This window comes from Salarias fasciatus, chromosome 8 (genome assembly GCF_902148845.1).
Source record: "Salarias fasciatus chromosome 8, fSalaFa1.1, whole genome shotgun sequence".
Taxonomy (NCBI): Eukaryota; Metazoa; Chordata; class Actinopteri; order Blenniiformes; family Blenniidae; genus Salarias; species Salarias fasciatus.
In genome coordinates this window covers 6,751,282-6,767,168 of record NC_043752.1, presented here as the reverse complement: position 1 = coordinate 6,767,168, position 15,887 = coordinate 6,751,282, and the positions used below count along the sequence as shown (strand labels likewise).

At 42.2% G+C, this 15,887-nt stretch overlaps 2 protein-coding genes across 6 annotated transcripts; both read left to right on the top strand.

Annotated features, from left to right (window-relative positions):
* Positions 1-594: 594 nt before the first annotated feature.
* Positions 595-7,505, top strand: narf (nuclear prelamin A recognition factor). 3 transcript variants are annotated; one of them, XM_030097759.1, is made up of 12 exons: positions 595-785; positions 1,471-1,632; positions 1,713-1,778; positions 3,977-4,105; positions 4,207-4,339; positions 4,586-4,720; positions 5,144-5,262; positions 5,384-5,513; positions 5,882-5,954; positions 6,042-6,179; positions 6,326-6,483; positions 6,576-7,505. In XM_030097759.1, the coding sequence occupies exons 2-12, from the start codon at positions 1,579-1,581 to the stop codon at positions 6,821-6,823; spliced, it is 1,383 nt and encodes a 460-aa protein (XP_029953619.1). In that variant the 5' UTR covers positions 595-785; positions 1,471-1,578; the 3' UTR covers positions 6,824-7,505. The 3 variants fall into 3 exon arrangements, with proteins under 3 accessions (XP_029953619.1, XP_029953617.1, XP_029953618.1); XM_030097757.1 differs by having other exon boundaries at positions 5,381-5,513; XM_030097758.1 differs by lacking the exon at positions 595-785 and adding an exon at positions 1,094-1,194 and having other exon boundaries at positions 5,381-5,513.
* Positions 7,506-10,264: 2,759 nt separating this feature from the next.
* Positions 10,265-15,780, top strand: LOC115393018 (uncharacterized). 3 transcript variants are annotated; one of them, XR_003931918.1, is made up of 6 exons: positions 10,265-10,463; positions 11,794-14,066; positions 14,358-14,447; positions 14,544-14,834; positions 14,927-15,016; positions 15,107-15,780. XR_003931918.1 is itself a non-coding variant. In XM_030097760.1 (5 exons), exons 2-5 carry the CDS (start codon positions 14,384-14,386, stop codon positions 15,310-15,312), a joined length of 651 nt encoding a protein of 216 aa, XP_029953620.1. In that variant the 5' UTR covers positions 10,275-10,463; positions 14,358-14,383; the 3' UTR covers positions 15,313-15,780. The 3 variants fall into 3 exon arrangements, 1 of the variants encoding a protein (XP_029953620.1); XM_030097760.1 differs by lacking the exon at positions 11,794-14,066 and having other exon boundaries at positions 10,275-10,463; XR_003931917.1 differs by lacking the exon at positions 10,265-10,463 and having other exon boundaries at positions 11,304-14,066.
* The last annotated feature ends 107 nt before the right edge of the window (positions 15,781-15,887 follow it).

Below are 15,887 nucleotides of genomic sequence, written 5' to 3'. Positions count from 1 at the left end.
TTTCCTCTTTGTGCTCTCACAGTCCAAAGGGGGACCAAGTCCACTTACATGCAAAGTTAACTGTGGCGTTCAATCGCCCCAAGTGTGGATGTGTTTGTGTGTAGTTGTCTGCCTTTGTCCTGCGATCGACTGCAGATCTTCACGGCTGTACCCTGCCCCCGTCCATAGTTAGCTGGGATTGGCTGTAACGCACATGATAATACTATAGAAAATTAGATCACTGATGCTTGAAATATGACTCATAATGATATTGTATATTCTTCTTTGTGTTTTTATCATTGTTGTTATTGTTTCCGAGTCTTGAAGTGTACTTTAATTATAAATACAATACTCAACATGTGGATACAGAAAAAAAATCAATTGGCATGACATTTTTTTCCAGTCCAAAAGGAACTACTATGTTATATGGATGTGGATAAGAATGTGAGTAAAGGTTACCATTTACTGTAACAATTTGTTGTCAGAATAGTAGTTATAGAGATTACACTTGATGTTGGAATGAATGTAAGTGTTCCATTGCGGAACTAAAATTTACTCTGAAAAGCTCCCAGAGCAGCTTCCGGTGTTGCCCGGTCCTCCCGCTGCGCATGAGTCAGAGCGGCGCCGCACACACAATGGAGTCGGACGTGCACAGGCTGGAAGGTGTCCGATCCTGAGAGACAGAGCGGGAGGAAGAATGCTGTGAACCCCTGGAAGAGCTGGAGGTGGAAGGTTTCCGGGCCCGCGCCGGCAGCAGCGACGCTTGTGCACTGCCGGACGTGGACTTTAAAGCGGACAGATCACCGGTGAGTGACCGCCGGGTTCATCCGCGGTTCCCTGCGATGCTCCGGCGTTTCGGATTATCTGGTGCCCCGACTAACTGGTGACCGACTTCCTCTTTCTCTTGTTTTGGCTTGTAACAGTAGATGTTAAGAACCCAGACAGAAATCTGGAGCAATGCCATTGCATGTATTTGCGCCGCCTTTCGAATTATCATATATGTGGTGAGCCTTTTTTTTCCAAAAAAATCTACTTTTACAAGTAGCCACGACGGACGCCAGAGGCGGGCGTTCACCAGTTAACAGGGAAACCAGTTTATCCGTAACACCGGCAGCGGCCGCTGTGCTGGGTGCCCTCCCTCCGCAGTGTCCCTTTTTCTGGATATTTCCAAAACCTCCTCGAGTTCTGAAGGGGCTTGAAAAGAGCAAACCTCCGGTGGGTTATATCGGGATTTGACCTTGATCTGTAAGCGGTGTGTATTTTTTTTTACCAATTCAAATATCTTCACTTAGTAAAAGAAAGCGGACATAATTACGCATTTACGTGCGTGTGTCTGTTGTCTTCCTCTAGCGCACACCAAAGTGTTGTTTCTGTTTTTTGTGACTGCTGTGTCTGTAATTAAAGCATTTAAATATGATTGGGGGATCAGTTCTTGGCCTTTTCTTTCAGTTTCCCACCACTTAAAGGGGCTGTTGTGTTTGTGATAAACAGGGCTGCGTGTGATAGAAGAGGTGGAGCTGCACACACAGGAACCCAACACACCACCTCCACACACACCTCCGGGAAACACACACACACAACCCCCACCAGAGAGGAAACATGTCCGAGGTCAGCATCGCCAAACGCAAGAAGTGTGAGAACTGCACCAAGCAGGTAGGTTTCTGGATCAACCAGACGGTATGTTTAGTGTTTACACCTTTTCTTGAATCCTAACCTGTGTTTTCCTCACACAGTGCAACAAGAAGAATACTGATGAGGTTGTCGACTCAAACCCGGAGCCAGAAATTGTTAATGGAGAGGTAAGATCTACTTTCTAAGCACTGATTAGTTCTAATAGATGAAGCTTCTTTTTTTTTTTTTTTTTTGCACATCTTGATACCAGATCATTGATTATAATGAGGGTAGTTTGGGTTAAATGGATACTCTGTAATGTCTATATCAAGGGTACGTAAACCAGCCTTCAAGTGGCTTCAGTGTAGTCCACTAAACCACCAAGCAAATGTTAAATATTTTATAGAAAACATTGATTTTTTTTTATCACACTCCGTAAAAGTAGTGAACAAAATACTGAGACCCGAGCTGAGCTATCAGTGATGCTGCTACGAAAGCTCGCAAACTAGCCCCAAACCGTATCGAAGGTATAATTTAAAGATTGTAGTAATTATTGGTAATAAGTGTTTACTTTTGTGAAAATATAGACATTTTCATCACATATATATGCTGAGCCAGGTCAAAGGTGCAGTTTAAAGTTAACGGTTATTATGGCAGGATTTCACTGGCCTGGCCCACTCAAGATGAAATTGAGCTGAATGTGACCTCTGAACTGAAATGTGTTTGACACCCTGGTTTAGATGATGTGGAGTTTAAAGACATAGATACACAGTTTTTGTTGTTCTTGACGTGTCGACCATCAAACATCTGGTCCGTGTTTGAAACGGGGTTGATTCAGTGTAACCCTTTCAGAGAGGAGCATGGAGATGCAACACCGTATTCAGAGTTATGATGGATTGAAAATGAAGAATCTGTATAAAATACTGTAGCACAACCACTATTATAACCCTTTGAAGTTTGTGTAATGATTCATACTTTGTAAAAAAAAAAAAAACAAGCAATTTGTGTGTTTTCTCAAAGTTCTGTTCAGGAAATGTCATATTTCGAGACAAAATGTTTGCTTCTAAGTATTACCCAATACCCTTTATTTACACATTGTTTCTCAAGCATGGTCTATGATAATACAGGAAGCTTTTCTGCCCTTGTTCACCTTGTTTTGTTGAGAAACTAACTTAGTGTTTGCTTGCAGGGACTTTGTGAGAAGCCATCAGTGCATTTTGTAAGCATAGTGATCAATACAAGTTATTCATTCAGTATCCTCTTGTATTACTCAGTAGCCATAAAATAGTCTTTTAAAAGGTTGATGATCCACCATTCATCATCACATTCATGTGGGCATTAGCCATTGTTTGGAAACCTCAATCTTAAAGATTAAAACCTGTAAATCTGATCACTCGGCTCTGTTTTTATAGTGTGTGTTACCATTGGTATGAGCTTGAATATTTCTCTCAGGCCTTTAAAAGACAGAAGATGTTTTCAATCCTGACATAAGGTACCAAAAGGATCAGTTATTCACGTTTTGTTGAGAGCCGTCTTTTTTTTTCTCTGGACTGACGCAAATCCCAGGAAAATCTACTCGGGAACAATGTTTGCTTGCTAAGAACTTCAAATCTGTTCTGAAGATTTGCACCAAATCCTTGTTTCTGTTTGTGTTGAACCTCCTGTGTCTGAAGGCTTTAATATAAGCTCTGAGAGCGAGGGATGAAGAACAAAACTCTGGAATTTCTCAGCAATTATACAGTGAAAATTTCGGTCCTGTACAGATGAAGACTAAAGTTGCTCTAGTTTTCTGATGCATCAATTAATTAATGATTTTAATAAAATCTCAATAATTTCACCTCAGACTGGCTCCAAAGTTAAAAATGACGGTTTATGAAACGTTTCAGTAAAGAAAAAAGAAAAACAAAGCATCTTAAAACCCCCAATGAGATTAGAAAATAGATTATACACAAAACAAAGACTTGGACAAAAAGTGCAGAGACCCGAACTAACCCAAGTTAGACAAGCATTTCCAAGAAGTTATTTTTGCTCTGGAGGAAGTCACATGTTTTTGTTTGTTCCCTTTATGGTCACGATTGAGAAGATAATCTTAATTCACAGATTTTGTTTGGTGGAGGATCATATGTTTCCAAATGCAAGTCAGCCAGGAAGAAAAGGTTCTTAATGTGTTGCAAAACATTCTGGCAATAATAATAAGAAAGCCCATTCAAATTTTTAAAAAAAAAATTTCTTAGGCCCCGTTCCTCGGAAGCAATAAAGAAGTAAATGACACTTTGTTTTCTTCGTATGCCGAAAGTCATAAAGTAATGATCAGTGTTCAAACCAACTTTCATCCTCCTTGATGGTCCCAGTCTGATGTCCTGCTCTGCTTCCTGTCTGCCTGCAGGTGAAAGACGCCTCTCAGGTTCTGCTGAGCGCCTGCCTGTCGTGTGACGGCTGCCTGTCGGAGGAGGACAGCCTGAAGATCTCCAAGCAGAGCCTGGAGGAGGTGGAGCGGATCCTGGAGCTCAATCAGGTGACGCCCACCGCACCAGACTGGCGTGGCGCCGCGTCGCTGCAGTTTCACTTCACACCAGTGTTTTATTTTGGCTTTTTTTTTTCCCCACTTCTTTGCAGAGGTGCGACGTGTCGAAGCACAAGGTGCTAGTAGCATCGGTGTGTCCGCAGTCGCTGCCTTTCTTCGCCGTCAAGTTTGGGGTGGACGTCACCGAGGCGGCGCACAAACTCAGCGGCTTCCTCAAGACTCTGGGTGAGCAGGGAGTCGAGGGATGCCTCCCGCTTTTTGACCAGATTTCAACCACAAATGACAAAGTTCTCTGCTTTAAATAAAAAAAAAAACTAATTAGTTTCCATTGTTCAGCTGAAAACTTGTTCAGTTTCCTTCTCTACCACTTTAAGCCCCTTGCAGAAATCGCCACAGAGTCACTGGTATTTGCCACGGTTGCTCCACATTCCTCCTCCCTCCACTCCCTCACTCTGGTCGTTTTGCGTTCAGGAGTGAAGTTTGTGTTCGACACCACTCTGGCTGCCGGCTTCAGCATCCTGGAGAGTCAGAAGGAGTTCATCCAGAGGTATCGCCGGAGGAACCAGGACGCCCACGCCCTGCCCATGTTCACCTCCTCCTGCCCCGGTGAACTTCTTCTCTCATATTTTCACTTCCTGCTGCGTGTCTGGAGCCGAGAGGGGGCCAAGCTGATTTTAGAAGTACAGATAATGTCGGAGAGCTGGTGGCGGCAGATAGACGGTCTGACTCAAGCCACTCCCTTCAGCACAGATGGAACAGACATGTTTCTGAACTTGGCTCTCTATACATCCAGTGTGGCGTGTGTGTACAGTATGTACACATATGTAGTCTGGCTATAAGACTTATTTTTCATCATCAGTTTGTCTTTAGTCAGAACATGGTGGAAAATGTTCTCCAGAAGCCAAGATGCAGCTTAAATAGTTACTCTGTGTCAACTTTTTCTGTGATTGATATTTTAAAGTGCTGTGGTTACTGCTTTTTTTTTATCCTCTTAATATATTCAAACGTGTGTGTTTAATGCGTGTGCAGGGTGGATCCGCTATGCCGAGCGCGTCCTGGGCAGTCTGGTCACCCCTCATATCTGCACAGCTCGCTCACCTCAGCAGATCATGGGCTGTCTGGTCAAAGACTACTTCTCCAAACAGCAGGTAACGGAGTCTCTGCAGACGAGCCCAGCACAATGACGAGACTTTAGCTCGGCTCTTATCGGCTCTCTGTGAGAAACAATCAGTCCGACGGTGTTGGTCTCTCTGTTTTCTCTCCCAGCAGAAGCTGAGTCCAGAGAAAGTTTATCACGTGGTGATAGCGCCCTGCTTCGATAAGAAGGTGGAGGCTGTCAGAGAGGAGTTTTACAACAGTCTGCTGGAGACCCGGGACGTGGACTGTGTCCTCACCTCAGGTTAGATCATTGAAGAGGAGTGTCGGACACCCCAGAGGGGTGTGTGAGTGTGTGGATTCTGGCTTGATTGCATTTTATTTCCTTTTTATCTCTAACTTGTACACATCAGTGATTCCTTGCCTTTTAAGTCATGTGAGAGACCAGCGTTCCACATATTACAGTTGGGCATGCCTCAGTCTAAACAATAAGTTGCAGAGCGATTTTGTTTTTTTCTCGCTGAAATGTTGACAAATTACATGGAATGAAAGTGAAACATCAGTTATGAAAACCTCTCTAGAATGAAGTTTGTAGGTTGAAGTTGAATCAGCAGAAATAAATACAGTTCGGGCGTGGGGATGCTGCTCTAACAGGGGTGTCTGATATTTCAGGAGAAATCTATTACCTGATGGAGCAAAGGAAGGTGTCAGTGGAGGAGCTGGACTCAGTTCCACTGGACCAAGTGTGAGTAGAAGCATTTCACCAGATCAGGAAGCTGTCGTGCCGACAGAGGAAGTGTGGTAATTAAAACGTTAGGTATTGTGACCGCAGGCTTGGAGAGGCGGGAGATGAAGCTCTGGTGAGGCACGACGGCCGAGGTTCAGAGGGCTTCCTGGAGCACATCTTCAAACATGCTGCTAAAGAGCTTTTCGGCCTGGACATCCATGAGATCACATACAGGACCCTCAGGTAACATTAATGAGCGCTTCTTCATGACTCATTGTTTCCACAGCCTTTGTTTGTGGAGCTTATTCAAAAAGTTGTAGACTTGCAAACAAAGGTTTTGCGAAAGTCGTATAAATGGGGCCTCAGTCACGATCTGATCTCTTTCACAGGAATCGGGACTTCCAGGAGGTGACGCTGGAGCGTGACGGGGAGACGCTGCTGCAGTTTGCAGCAGTCTATGGGTTCAGGAACATCCAGACTCTGGTCCATCGCATGAGAAAAGGACGTGTGCCGTACCACCTGGTGGAGGTGCTGTCCTGCCCTGGAGGTAACGCCCAAAACCCGCCTGCTCACATTTTAGTCTCGCAACTCCTTGAATTTACCAGTAAGTCCAGTTTTGACTCTCGCTGCTCCCCTCAGGGTGCCTGAGCGGCCGCGGTCAGGCAGAGAGCGAGTCGGGGGGCCGGGTGGACAAGGCCCTGGTCCAGCAGATGGAGGAGGCGTACAGCAGCCTGCCAGTCCGGCTCCCGGAGGTCAACCCCGCCCTGCACATACTCTATCAAGACTGGCTCCAGGGCCACGACTCGTCGCGGGCCGGCAAGCTGCTCCACACAAAGTACAGAGACGAGAGTCAGATCCACACCCAGCCCCCTCACATGCAGTGGTGAGAGGAGTCTGGTGGGGGGGAGGGCGTCATTTAAAATTGCTGCTTGGACACGCTCATTACTCCACACCGGCCCCACAAAGAGCAACGAACTCTTGAAAGTCATGAATACTTTTATCCACAAGGGGGAGCTGTCTTCCTCTAATCAATGGCGGCTCATCTTTGCCAATGTTAACACTTTGCTTTTACATTAACAACTTGTTCGGGTAACAGCTGATGGAACAAATGAATATGAGAGGTCCAAAGTGGCCCGACGTGCCGGGCGATCGAACCAACGAGTGTAGCAAGCGTGGACTATTGACCAGTATAACCAGCAATAAGCCACTAATACTAAAGAAGCTGTTATCAAAACTGGAACCTGTGAACTCAGATGTACACATGAGGACTTTCTTTTCCAAATCTCCCACTTGAATCATGTTGGTTTGTTATTTTGTGTCCATGCCACCGATCCTCGACAGAAGACGTCAACTATGCAACCGCGTCGCCTCACAGGAGTCTCCATGAATAACTTCAGTGGTCACACTATCCGTCCCAACAGTGGGAGAGTCAATATTGGTACAAGTAAAGTTTTCACTTTACAGCACAGCAATGTATCTTTTTTTTTAATAAGTTATGTTTTGTTTGTTCTTTTACAAATTTAAGCTTGTGTCATATCTGTGAAGAAGTAAAATATTCTGACAAACAGATGGAGTGTTGTTTCTGTTGGTTCGCGCCGAATGGCCGCAGGATTGTGCAAGAGGCTAAAATATAGCAGCAAATAATCCCAAATGCGTTAGCATGCTCTGTTTTTATACCCCTGTAAGGGAGGGATACAGAGAATATCTGAAAAGTAATCATTTTGAATGTAATAAAGCCAGTAATGTAATGACTTGCCAATGCTATAATATTTGAGCCAGTTACATTTTGCCAATAAATTAGTAAGTTGTGACTTAATTGGCTAATTACTGAAGTAACATTAAAAATCCTTTAAAGTTTAAACGACAGCCAGTATAATCAAATATAAATAAAAGTGCATTTCTTGTTTATGTTTTTGTGATATTTTCTTATTTAAAAAGGTCTTCTGGATGGCTTAATTGACAGTGTTTACTTGAGGATATAAAAGTTATGTTTAAAATGACCAAAATTATTACTGTTTGAAGGAATGACAGTACCGGTTGCTACACTCCCCATGAACAAACTTTTTTAATTAATGGATAAAGAAGGAAATATCTCCACGTATGCAGATGATGGTGCTGTAAATTTTATTGAACACAAGTGTAAAAGACATGCTGTTTAATGGACATATAGCTAAACATATAGCTACACTTTTAAAAGACCTGTTTGTCCTTCAGAGTATCAGATTTATTTTACCAGATTTGGATGAAGTTTGTTTTCCACTGGATAGTGTTTTCTCCCTCTGACCACAAACACAGTTGCTGTGAGTGTGAAGCAGCCTTCGACACAAGTTGGAAGGTGATACAGCAAAATGAGGATTTCTAGTCACATTCTCAAAATGCTCAAACTGCCACTGCTCACTGTGCGGATTTTTCGTCTTTTAAAAGGTAAAGAGGACAATACCTACAGGACTGTCTCAGAAAATTAGAATATTGTGATAAAGTTCTAAATTTTCTGAAATGCAATTAAAAAAACAAAAATGTCATACATTCTGGATTCATTACAAATCAACTGAGATATTTCAAGCCTTTTATTATTTTAATATTGCTGATTATGGCTTACAGCTTAAGAAAACTCAAAAATCCTATCTCAAAATATTAGAATATTTCCTCAGACCAAGTAAAAAAACAAAATTAAAACAGCAAAACAAAATCAAACATTTGAAAATGTCCATTAATGCACTCAGTACTTGGTTGGGAATCCTTTTGCACGAATTACTGCATCAATGCGGCGTGGCATGGAGGCAATCAGCCTGTGGCATTGCTGAGGTGTTATGGATGCCCAGAATGCTTCAATAGCGGCCTTTAGCTCATTTGCATCGTTGGGTCTGGTGTCTTTCAGCTTCTTCTTGACAATACCCCACAAATTCTCAATGGGGTTCAGGTCAGGGGAATTGGCAGGCCAATCGAGGACAGTAATGCCATGGTCAGTACGCCAGTTACTGGTGGTTTTGGCACTGTGGGCAGGTGCCAGATCATGCTGGAAAATGAAATCATCATCTCCATCGAGCTTTTCAGCAGAAGGAAGCATGTAGTGCTCTAAAATCTCTTGGTACACAGCTGCATTTACTCTGGACTTGATGAGACACAGTGGACCAACACCAGCAGCTGACATGGCTCCCCAAACCACCGCTGACTGTGGGAACTTCACACTGGATTTCAAGCAACTTGGATTTTGCTCCTCTCCAGCCTTTCTCCAGACTCTGGCGCCTTGACTTCCAAATGAAATACAAAACTTGCTTTCGTCTGAAAAGAGGACTTTGGACCACTCTTCAACTGTCCAGTGCTTCTTTTCCATAGCCCAAGTCAGACGCTTTTTCCGTTGTCTTGAGTTCAGAAGTGGCTTGACCATGGGAATACGGCTATTGTAGCCCATTTCCCGGACACGTCTGTGAACAGTGGCTTTTGATACCTGGACTCCAGCTTCAGTCCACCGTCTTTGAAGCTCCCCCAAATTCTGGAAGCGGCTCTTCTTGACAATGCTGTTAAGCCTGCGGTCATCTCTCTCGGTTGTGCAGCATTTCCTGCCACATTTCTCCCTTCCAACAGACTTTTTGTGAATGTGCTTTGAAACTGCACTCTGTGAACAGCCTGCTCGTTGAGAAATTTCTTTTTGTGTCTTACCCTCCTGATGGAGGGTGTCGATGGTCCTCTGGACAGCAGTCAGATCAGCAGTCTTCCCCATACTTGTGATTTAGTTTACTGAACCAAGCTGAGTGTTTTTCAAGGCTCAGGAAACACTTGCAGGTGTTTCGAGTTATTTAGACGATTCAAGTGATTAGTTAAATAGCCTACTAGTATACTTTTTCATGATATTCTAATATTTTGAGATAGGATTTTTGAGTTTTCTTAAGCTGTAAGCCATAATCAGCAATATTAAAATAATAAAAGGCTTGAAATATTTCAGTTGATTTGTAATGAATCCAGAATGTATGACATTTTTGTTTTTTAAATTGCATTTCAGAAAATAAAGAACTTTATCACAATATTCAAATTTTCTGAGACAGTCCTGTACAGCATATGACACATACCTACTTTAACTATAGTTCAACAGTAATTTGTTTATAATTGATGCTCTGTGCTGATGCTTTTCTTTCAGATTAATCTTTGGCTGTATTTGGTCACATTTGAAGTAGCATTTGCTATTTATCACCAAAAGCAGAAAAGTGTTGTGCAATGCAGGCATGTACCAACAAGTAGCAGGTTGAGAGACTCAACAGGGAAAGTTATAGTTCCCGCTCCTATTTTCTCAGTTGTCCCTCGAGCATAAGCAAGAAACAAGTTCTCGCAGGGCCAGCGATTAGGCTGGGCATCCGGGGCACTTGCCCAGGGCGCCGAGCCATAGGGGGCGCCGCAGTGACGGCCCGTGTGAGCAGCGCACCGCTCGGCTTCGCTCGCTTGACAACTCTCCGCCACACTGCCGCGGGGCGCCCGTGTCGGGCTCGCCCAGGGCGCATGAGAAGCCCGCACTGGCCCTGAGTTCTCCATCAAGTGAGTAGTTTTCATTTGATTTAAGATTTGATTCACAGATTGATCAGGTAAAGACAGTTTTGTTTTTTAAAACTCATGTTCGTTTTAGATCAGATGGTAAACTATACAGTTTATAAACAGCTGCTGCAACACTTTCCACTGTCTAGTTTTAAAGGAATAATCCGAAGATTTTGGACCCAAGCCCAATCCCGATCATTTACACAGAGAGATAAGCTCATAAATACCTTTTTTGTGTCTGTTCGTCCAGCCGCTGGCTCCCAGCTGTTAGCATCGTAGTTAGCTTAGCTCAGCTGCGGGAGGTGAACAGGAGACAGAGCCAGACTGACGAAAGTGGACAAAATACTCCTTCCAGTGGTCCAGGGGACGGCGTATTAGCACATGAAGTAAATCTGAATGGTTATAAAACATTTTAAAAGACGTGTTTTCTTTTCAATCCATTAAAATAACGTTTTGATACACACAGACCTGCGCCTGCGCAGTGCTCCGCGGAAGGACATACCGCAGCACAGCAGTAGAAGCCATAGACTCAGCCACTGTGCGCCGGTGTATCCTTCCGCGGAGCACTATGCTTGTGCAGATCTGTGTGTATCAAAGCGTAATTTTAACGGATTGAAAAGATAACACGTCTTTTAAAATGTTTTATAACCATTCGGATTTACTTCACGTGCTAATACGCCATCCCCTGGACCACTGGAAGGAGGATTTTGTCCACTTTCGTTAGTCTGGCTCTGTCTCCTCTTTACCTCCCGCAGCTGAGCTAAGCTAACTACGATGCTAACAGCTGGGAGCCAGCGGTTGGACGAACAGACAGAAAAAAGGTATTTATGAGCTTATCTTACTTTGTAAATGATAGGGATAGAGCATGGGTCCAAAATCTTCCGAGTATTCTTTTAAATCTGCACTTCTCTGTTGGATTTTTTTGTACATTTACTAAACAGTGTTGTTGACTTTAAGAATATGCTGTATGAACAGTTTTTAAATCTATAGCTTTCAAGAAAATCAAAGAAAAGTGATGTGCCATGAATGTAGCCTCATTCAACAGGACTGCTGTCATTAAAGTTGCTACACATCAACTGTACCTGTTTGCATGTTCGTCAAAAACTAAGCCTGAGATTCTACAACATTTTAAGTGAAAATGCATCATTTTTATATATGTGTTTCAAAAGAGGTTCACGTTCACACGGCGACATTTTGAAAATATCTGTATTCTGGCTAAAATTCCCAACATCTTTTAGTTCACTGGATGTCCTGAATACAATCAGTGCCAAACCAGTCAGTTTTACTGATCTTAATATAGTGTTGATACAGTGTTTTTGCTTCTTTCTTTCAGTTTCTGAAAGAGCAGTACAACCGTATGGGCAACCTTTTGATATATGTTGGTCTGTTATTTGTTCTGCAAACCAGAGTCTCATCAGATAGAGGTAAACTGTTCTTTAACTGTTCCAGAAAAGCACCAATCAGCTCTAATATTATGACAACCTGCTTAATATTGAACTTGTTCCCCTTCTGCTAAAGGCATTTTTGATATTGCTGCGCTCATTGTCATGATCATCCTACATCTCATCAACAGGAATGTGCATCCACAAAATTCAAAAAGTTCTTTCCCAAAGCCTGTCCTGAAAACCATGTCTGTATTTCTGCATAGAAACAACGTCATGTCTTTATTAGAGGAAACACTTCTTTTTTGCGTTTTCATTTCACAAACACTTTGGGTTTCCATGATGTTGAAAACAATGTCTGTTTTACACGGAAACAGCAGAAGAACTGAAAATGCTGCTGCATGCTGGGGCACAAGTTGTCACTACAAACTTTAATAATGAAACAGTGGCGGGTACACGGACATTCGTATGGACAAGAAGAGCTGAGCAATAGCGGGTATGCACATGTTTGTTTGATATTTTCTTCTTTGCTTGTAACGAAGACTTGTTTCTATATATTTACAAAAAATATTGTGTGTACATCTGAATAAAGGCCTAAACTGAACTGACTTGTAGTTTTGACATCAACTGATGGGCTAGAAGAAGGACTCTTGTTCTAAATTGATTCTGAAGGAATCACTCTGCACAGCGGGGGTCCTCAGAGCTCTGTAAGACAAAGGCGATCAGAGTAACGGAAAATACAACTTTGTGAAAGCTCCCTGAATCCATCTGCATGAAAACAGGGCGAAAGGTAAGTTTTCTGAAACGCGGCTCACTGCCCAGCCGTAGTAAAGAGCTCTGGGAGTAGGTGGACAACTGCAACAACGGCGGCCTCCAGAGTGGCGTGACTCCCAGTCACAACAAGAGGCCACTTTTATCTGAACTGTGATTTAAAAAATAAATGAATTAATTAAATTTTCTAAATATGTGTTTGGTTAAACGTAAGTTCTTTTTTTCCCCTCATGCATTCCCATTTATTTTGGGGAGAGATTTTTTTTCTCCCTCTTACAACCAAAAGTTTACACATCTGTTTAAAATCAGTTCTCCAGCTCACACACTGCACTTTTTCCTCTTGAATGAATGTAAAAGATTACACAGTCACTGACTATATATTTGCTGTTATTGTTTTAAATATATGTTGTTCATTTTCTTTTCTGTTGCTCCTGTTCCTGATTTACTGTCCGCTGACTGCTGTAATGACACCATTTTGACCATCGTGGGAAAAATAAAGGAATAAATATCTAATCACCTCTGTGTGTGCGTGTGTGTATCTGGATGATCGTATGAAGCGTTCACAGTGATGCAATGCAATTCTTCAAGTGGGTCACTCGGTTCTTGAACACCAGTCGTTTTCAGCCCTGCAGAATCCATCATGCCAGCACACATACACATTAATGCTACCTTACTGATACCCTTTCATAGTAACTTATACTTTATTGATTTTTATTATTCTGCAGGATTAGGGTGGAGCTATCCAATGTGAGAATGTGGGAATCAACTGTCCGCTCAACATTCCATAGTTTTCCAGGAGCTGATCGGACGGGTAGTTGGCACAGCTCACTGTTTGTGTGGTCTGTGAGCTGAGCCAGATCGTCTTCTTATTTGACATACAGCATCTCCTTCTGTATTCTCCCCGTGTTCCTCTTGTGTTAATTGACCTCAGCCTGCTTTTGGTTTCTCTCTTGCATCGCGCTGTGGACACTTTAGCCTCTGGATTTTCTATGGTGATCCTTGATGCTCCAGCCTGACAGACAAGCCCAGGCTGCGTTTCATTTAGATTAATCTTGGGTTGTATTTTGTCGCAGTTACTCTAGCTTGAAGTAACGTTTGCTATTTATCAGAAAGAGAAAAGAAAAGAAAACAAGTGTTGTGTAACGTGAGTAGGCAAGTGTCAACATGCAGCAAGTTGAAAGATTTTAACAGGGGGAAAGAAAGATGCCACTTTTTTCCATTTTGCATCTCAGATGCTGTGTAACGTTGGACATTAAGTCAGCATGCAGGTTTCTCATGGCAGTCCACTCCCTTATCCTTTGTCTGTGTTGTTGTACCTTTCGATTCTGTCACCATCAAAGTCAGGAAAGTCCCCGGGCCAAGCATGGTGTGTGACACTATAAATTTTAGACAGTAGTTACCAATCCTGTTCAGTTGTCTGTGATTCCCGGGAAAGAAACAAGTTCTCCGTCGGGTGAGTGTTTCGTATTGATTTAAGATTTGATCCGCAGCTTGGTCCGGTAAAGACTGTTCATTTTAGAACAGACTGTAAAATATACAGCTTCTGCAGCACATGCAACTTTCCACTATTACAATACGTGTCTTTCTCATTTTCACCTAAAAACGTTGCATAAATGGGGCCTGAGGTGCATTTCATAGATTGCTCAATATTTTGAATAACAAAATCAGTACCAGACTAGTTGGTTTTGCTGATCTGACAACACAGGAACTTTTTATTGACAGTGCTGTTGCTTCTTTCTTTCAGTTTCTCAAGAAGGCAGAACTTCCAGTATGGGCAACCTTTTAATATATGTGGGTCTGTTATTTGTTCTGCAAACCAGTGTCTCAGACGAAGGTAAACTCTTCTTTAACTGTTCCATAATATTGCGACAACCTGATGAGAAGATAATTACTGTCATCTGTTTTTTGTTTTTTTTTTTTTCTCACTCAGTCGTATCACTGAACTGCAGGGATCCTGGTTCAGTCCAATTTGGAGAATCAGCGACCATCAACTGCTCCATCGAATGGAAGAAAGATCAGAACTGCCGTGTCGATCACTACGTTTTCAAAAATAACAATGTCGACATGTGTAGCGGCACTCTGCCTGGCAACGGGTGCGAATCTGATAACCGGACTTACATATCCCTGACCATCTCTGAGGTCCTCAAGGAGGAAACGGTTGACATTGAACTTCATTCGATACATGGACACGATTTTAAGTCTGTTGTAGTGAAGCCATACGGTGAGCAGATTTAATCATCCAAACATCTGTGTATCTAAATCAGACATTATATTTGATCCACGTGTTAAAATGAGCGTGTTTCATTTAACCAGGTGAGCCCAAGACAACACCACTACCACCAAACAAGACCAAGACCATCACATCAGAACCACTTCATCTTGGTGTCGCAGTGCAGCTATACGGTGAGCGGATTTAGTCATCCTAACATCTGTGTAGGTAAATCAGACTTCATATTTGATCCAGGTGTTTAAATGAGCGTTTCATTTAACCAGGGAAGCTCAAGACATCACCACAGTCGGGAGACTCCAAGAACACAGAGAAAAAGAGCGGAAGCATGATTTCACCCGTCATTTTTGGTGTCGCTGTACTCCTCATCGTTTCATTCGCTCTGTATATCACCTACAGGGCAACTACATCCAGAAATCAATTCATCCACCTTCCAAAGCAGATAGAAGGGTGGATTTATGAAGAACTGTGAAAAGTTACAATGGTCAACCTTTTACTACATTTTTAAGATCTGTGAGTAATAAAACTTTTTAAAACAATTACTGTAGTTTTTTAAGGAGATTTTAGCAGTTTCATCTATAAGCTGTTTTCCTGGGTTTATATTTTCTAACCATTATCATTTTAGTTGATTTTACTGTTTTAACTTTTTTTTTTTGATATTTTGACTTTTTATGAAAAAATGTTTTGGCTACATGCATGTTTTTGTCCTTTCTAGTGGGTTTAGCTAATTAAAATTACCAATATAAGTCATTTTGAACTCTTTTTTCAGATTTAGCTGCTTTTATTAATTGGTTTAGTTTTTTTCATTTATTTCATGTGTCTGGAAGTTGATTGTACAAACCATTTTGTGTCACTTTATTAAATCTCTGGGATGTACAGGGTACAAGACTATGTAAATGTAGCGATCTGTGTTTATTGTGACTTCAGTCTGTAAATATGATGACCTGATTGAAATAAATAAAACAAAGACATCTTAATGGACTTTTCTTGAAGAGGAATTCCACCATGATTCTTAGATCTCTGGGAGATTGAGGCCTTGGACATGTA

Coding starts and splice junctions, on each gene's coding strand:
- narf (XM_030097757.1), top strand. CDS start 1,579: ATGTCCGAGGTCAGCATCGCCAAACGCAAGAAGTGTGAGAACTGCACC. Junction 4,106..4,206: donor GGATCCTGGAGCTCAATCAG/GTGACGCCCACC, acceptor ACTTCTTTGCAG/AGGTGCGACGTGTCGAAGCA. Junction 5,514..5,881: donor GGACTGTGTCCTCACCTCAG/GTTAGATCATTG, acceptor CTGATATTTCAG/GAGAAATCTATTACCTGATG.
- LOC115393018 (XM_030097760.1), top strand. CDS start 14,384: ATGGGCAACCTTTTAATATATGTGGGTCTGTTATTTGTTCTGCAAACC. Junction 14,835..14,926: donor TGTTGTAGTGAAGCCATACG/GTGAGCAGATTT, acceptor TCATTTAACCAG/GTGAGCCCAAGACAACACCA. Junction 15,017..15,106: donor TGTCGCAGTGCAGCTATACG/GTGAGCGGATTT, acceptor TCATTTAACCAG/GGAAGCTCAAGACATCACCA.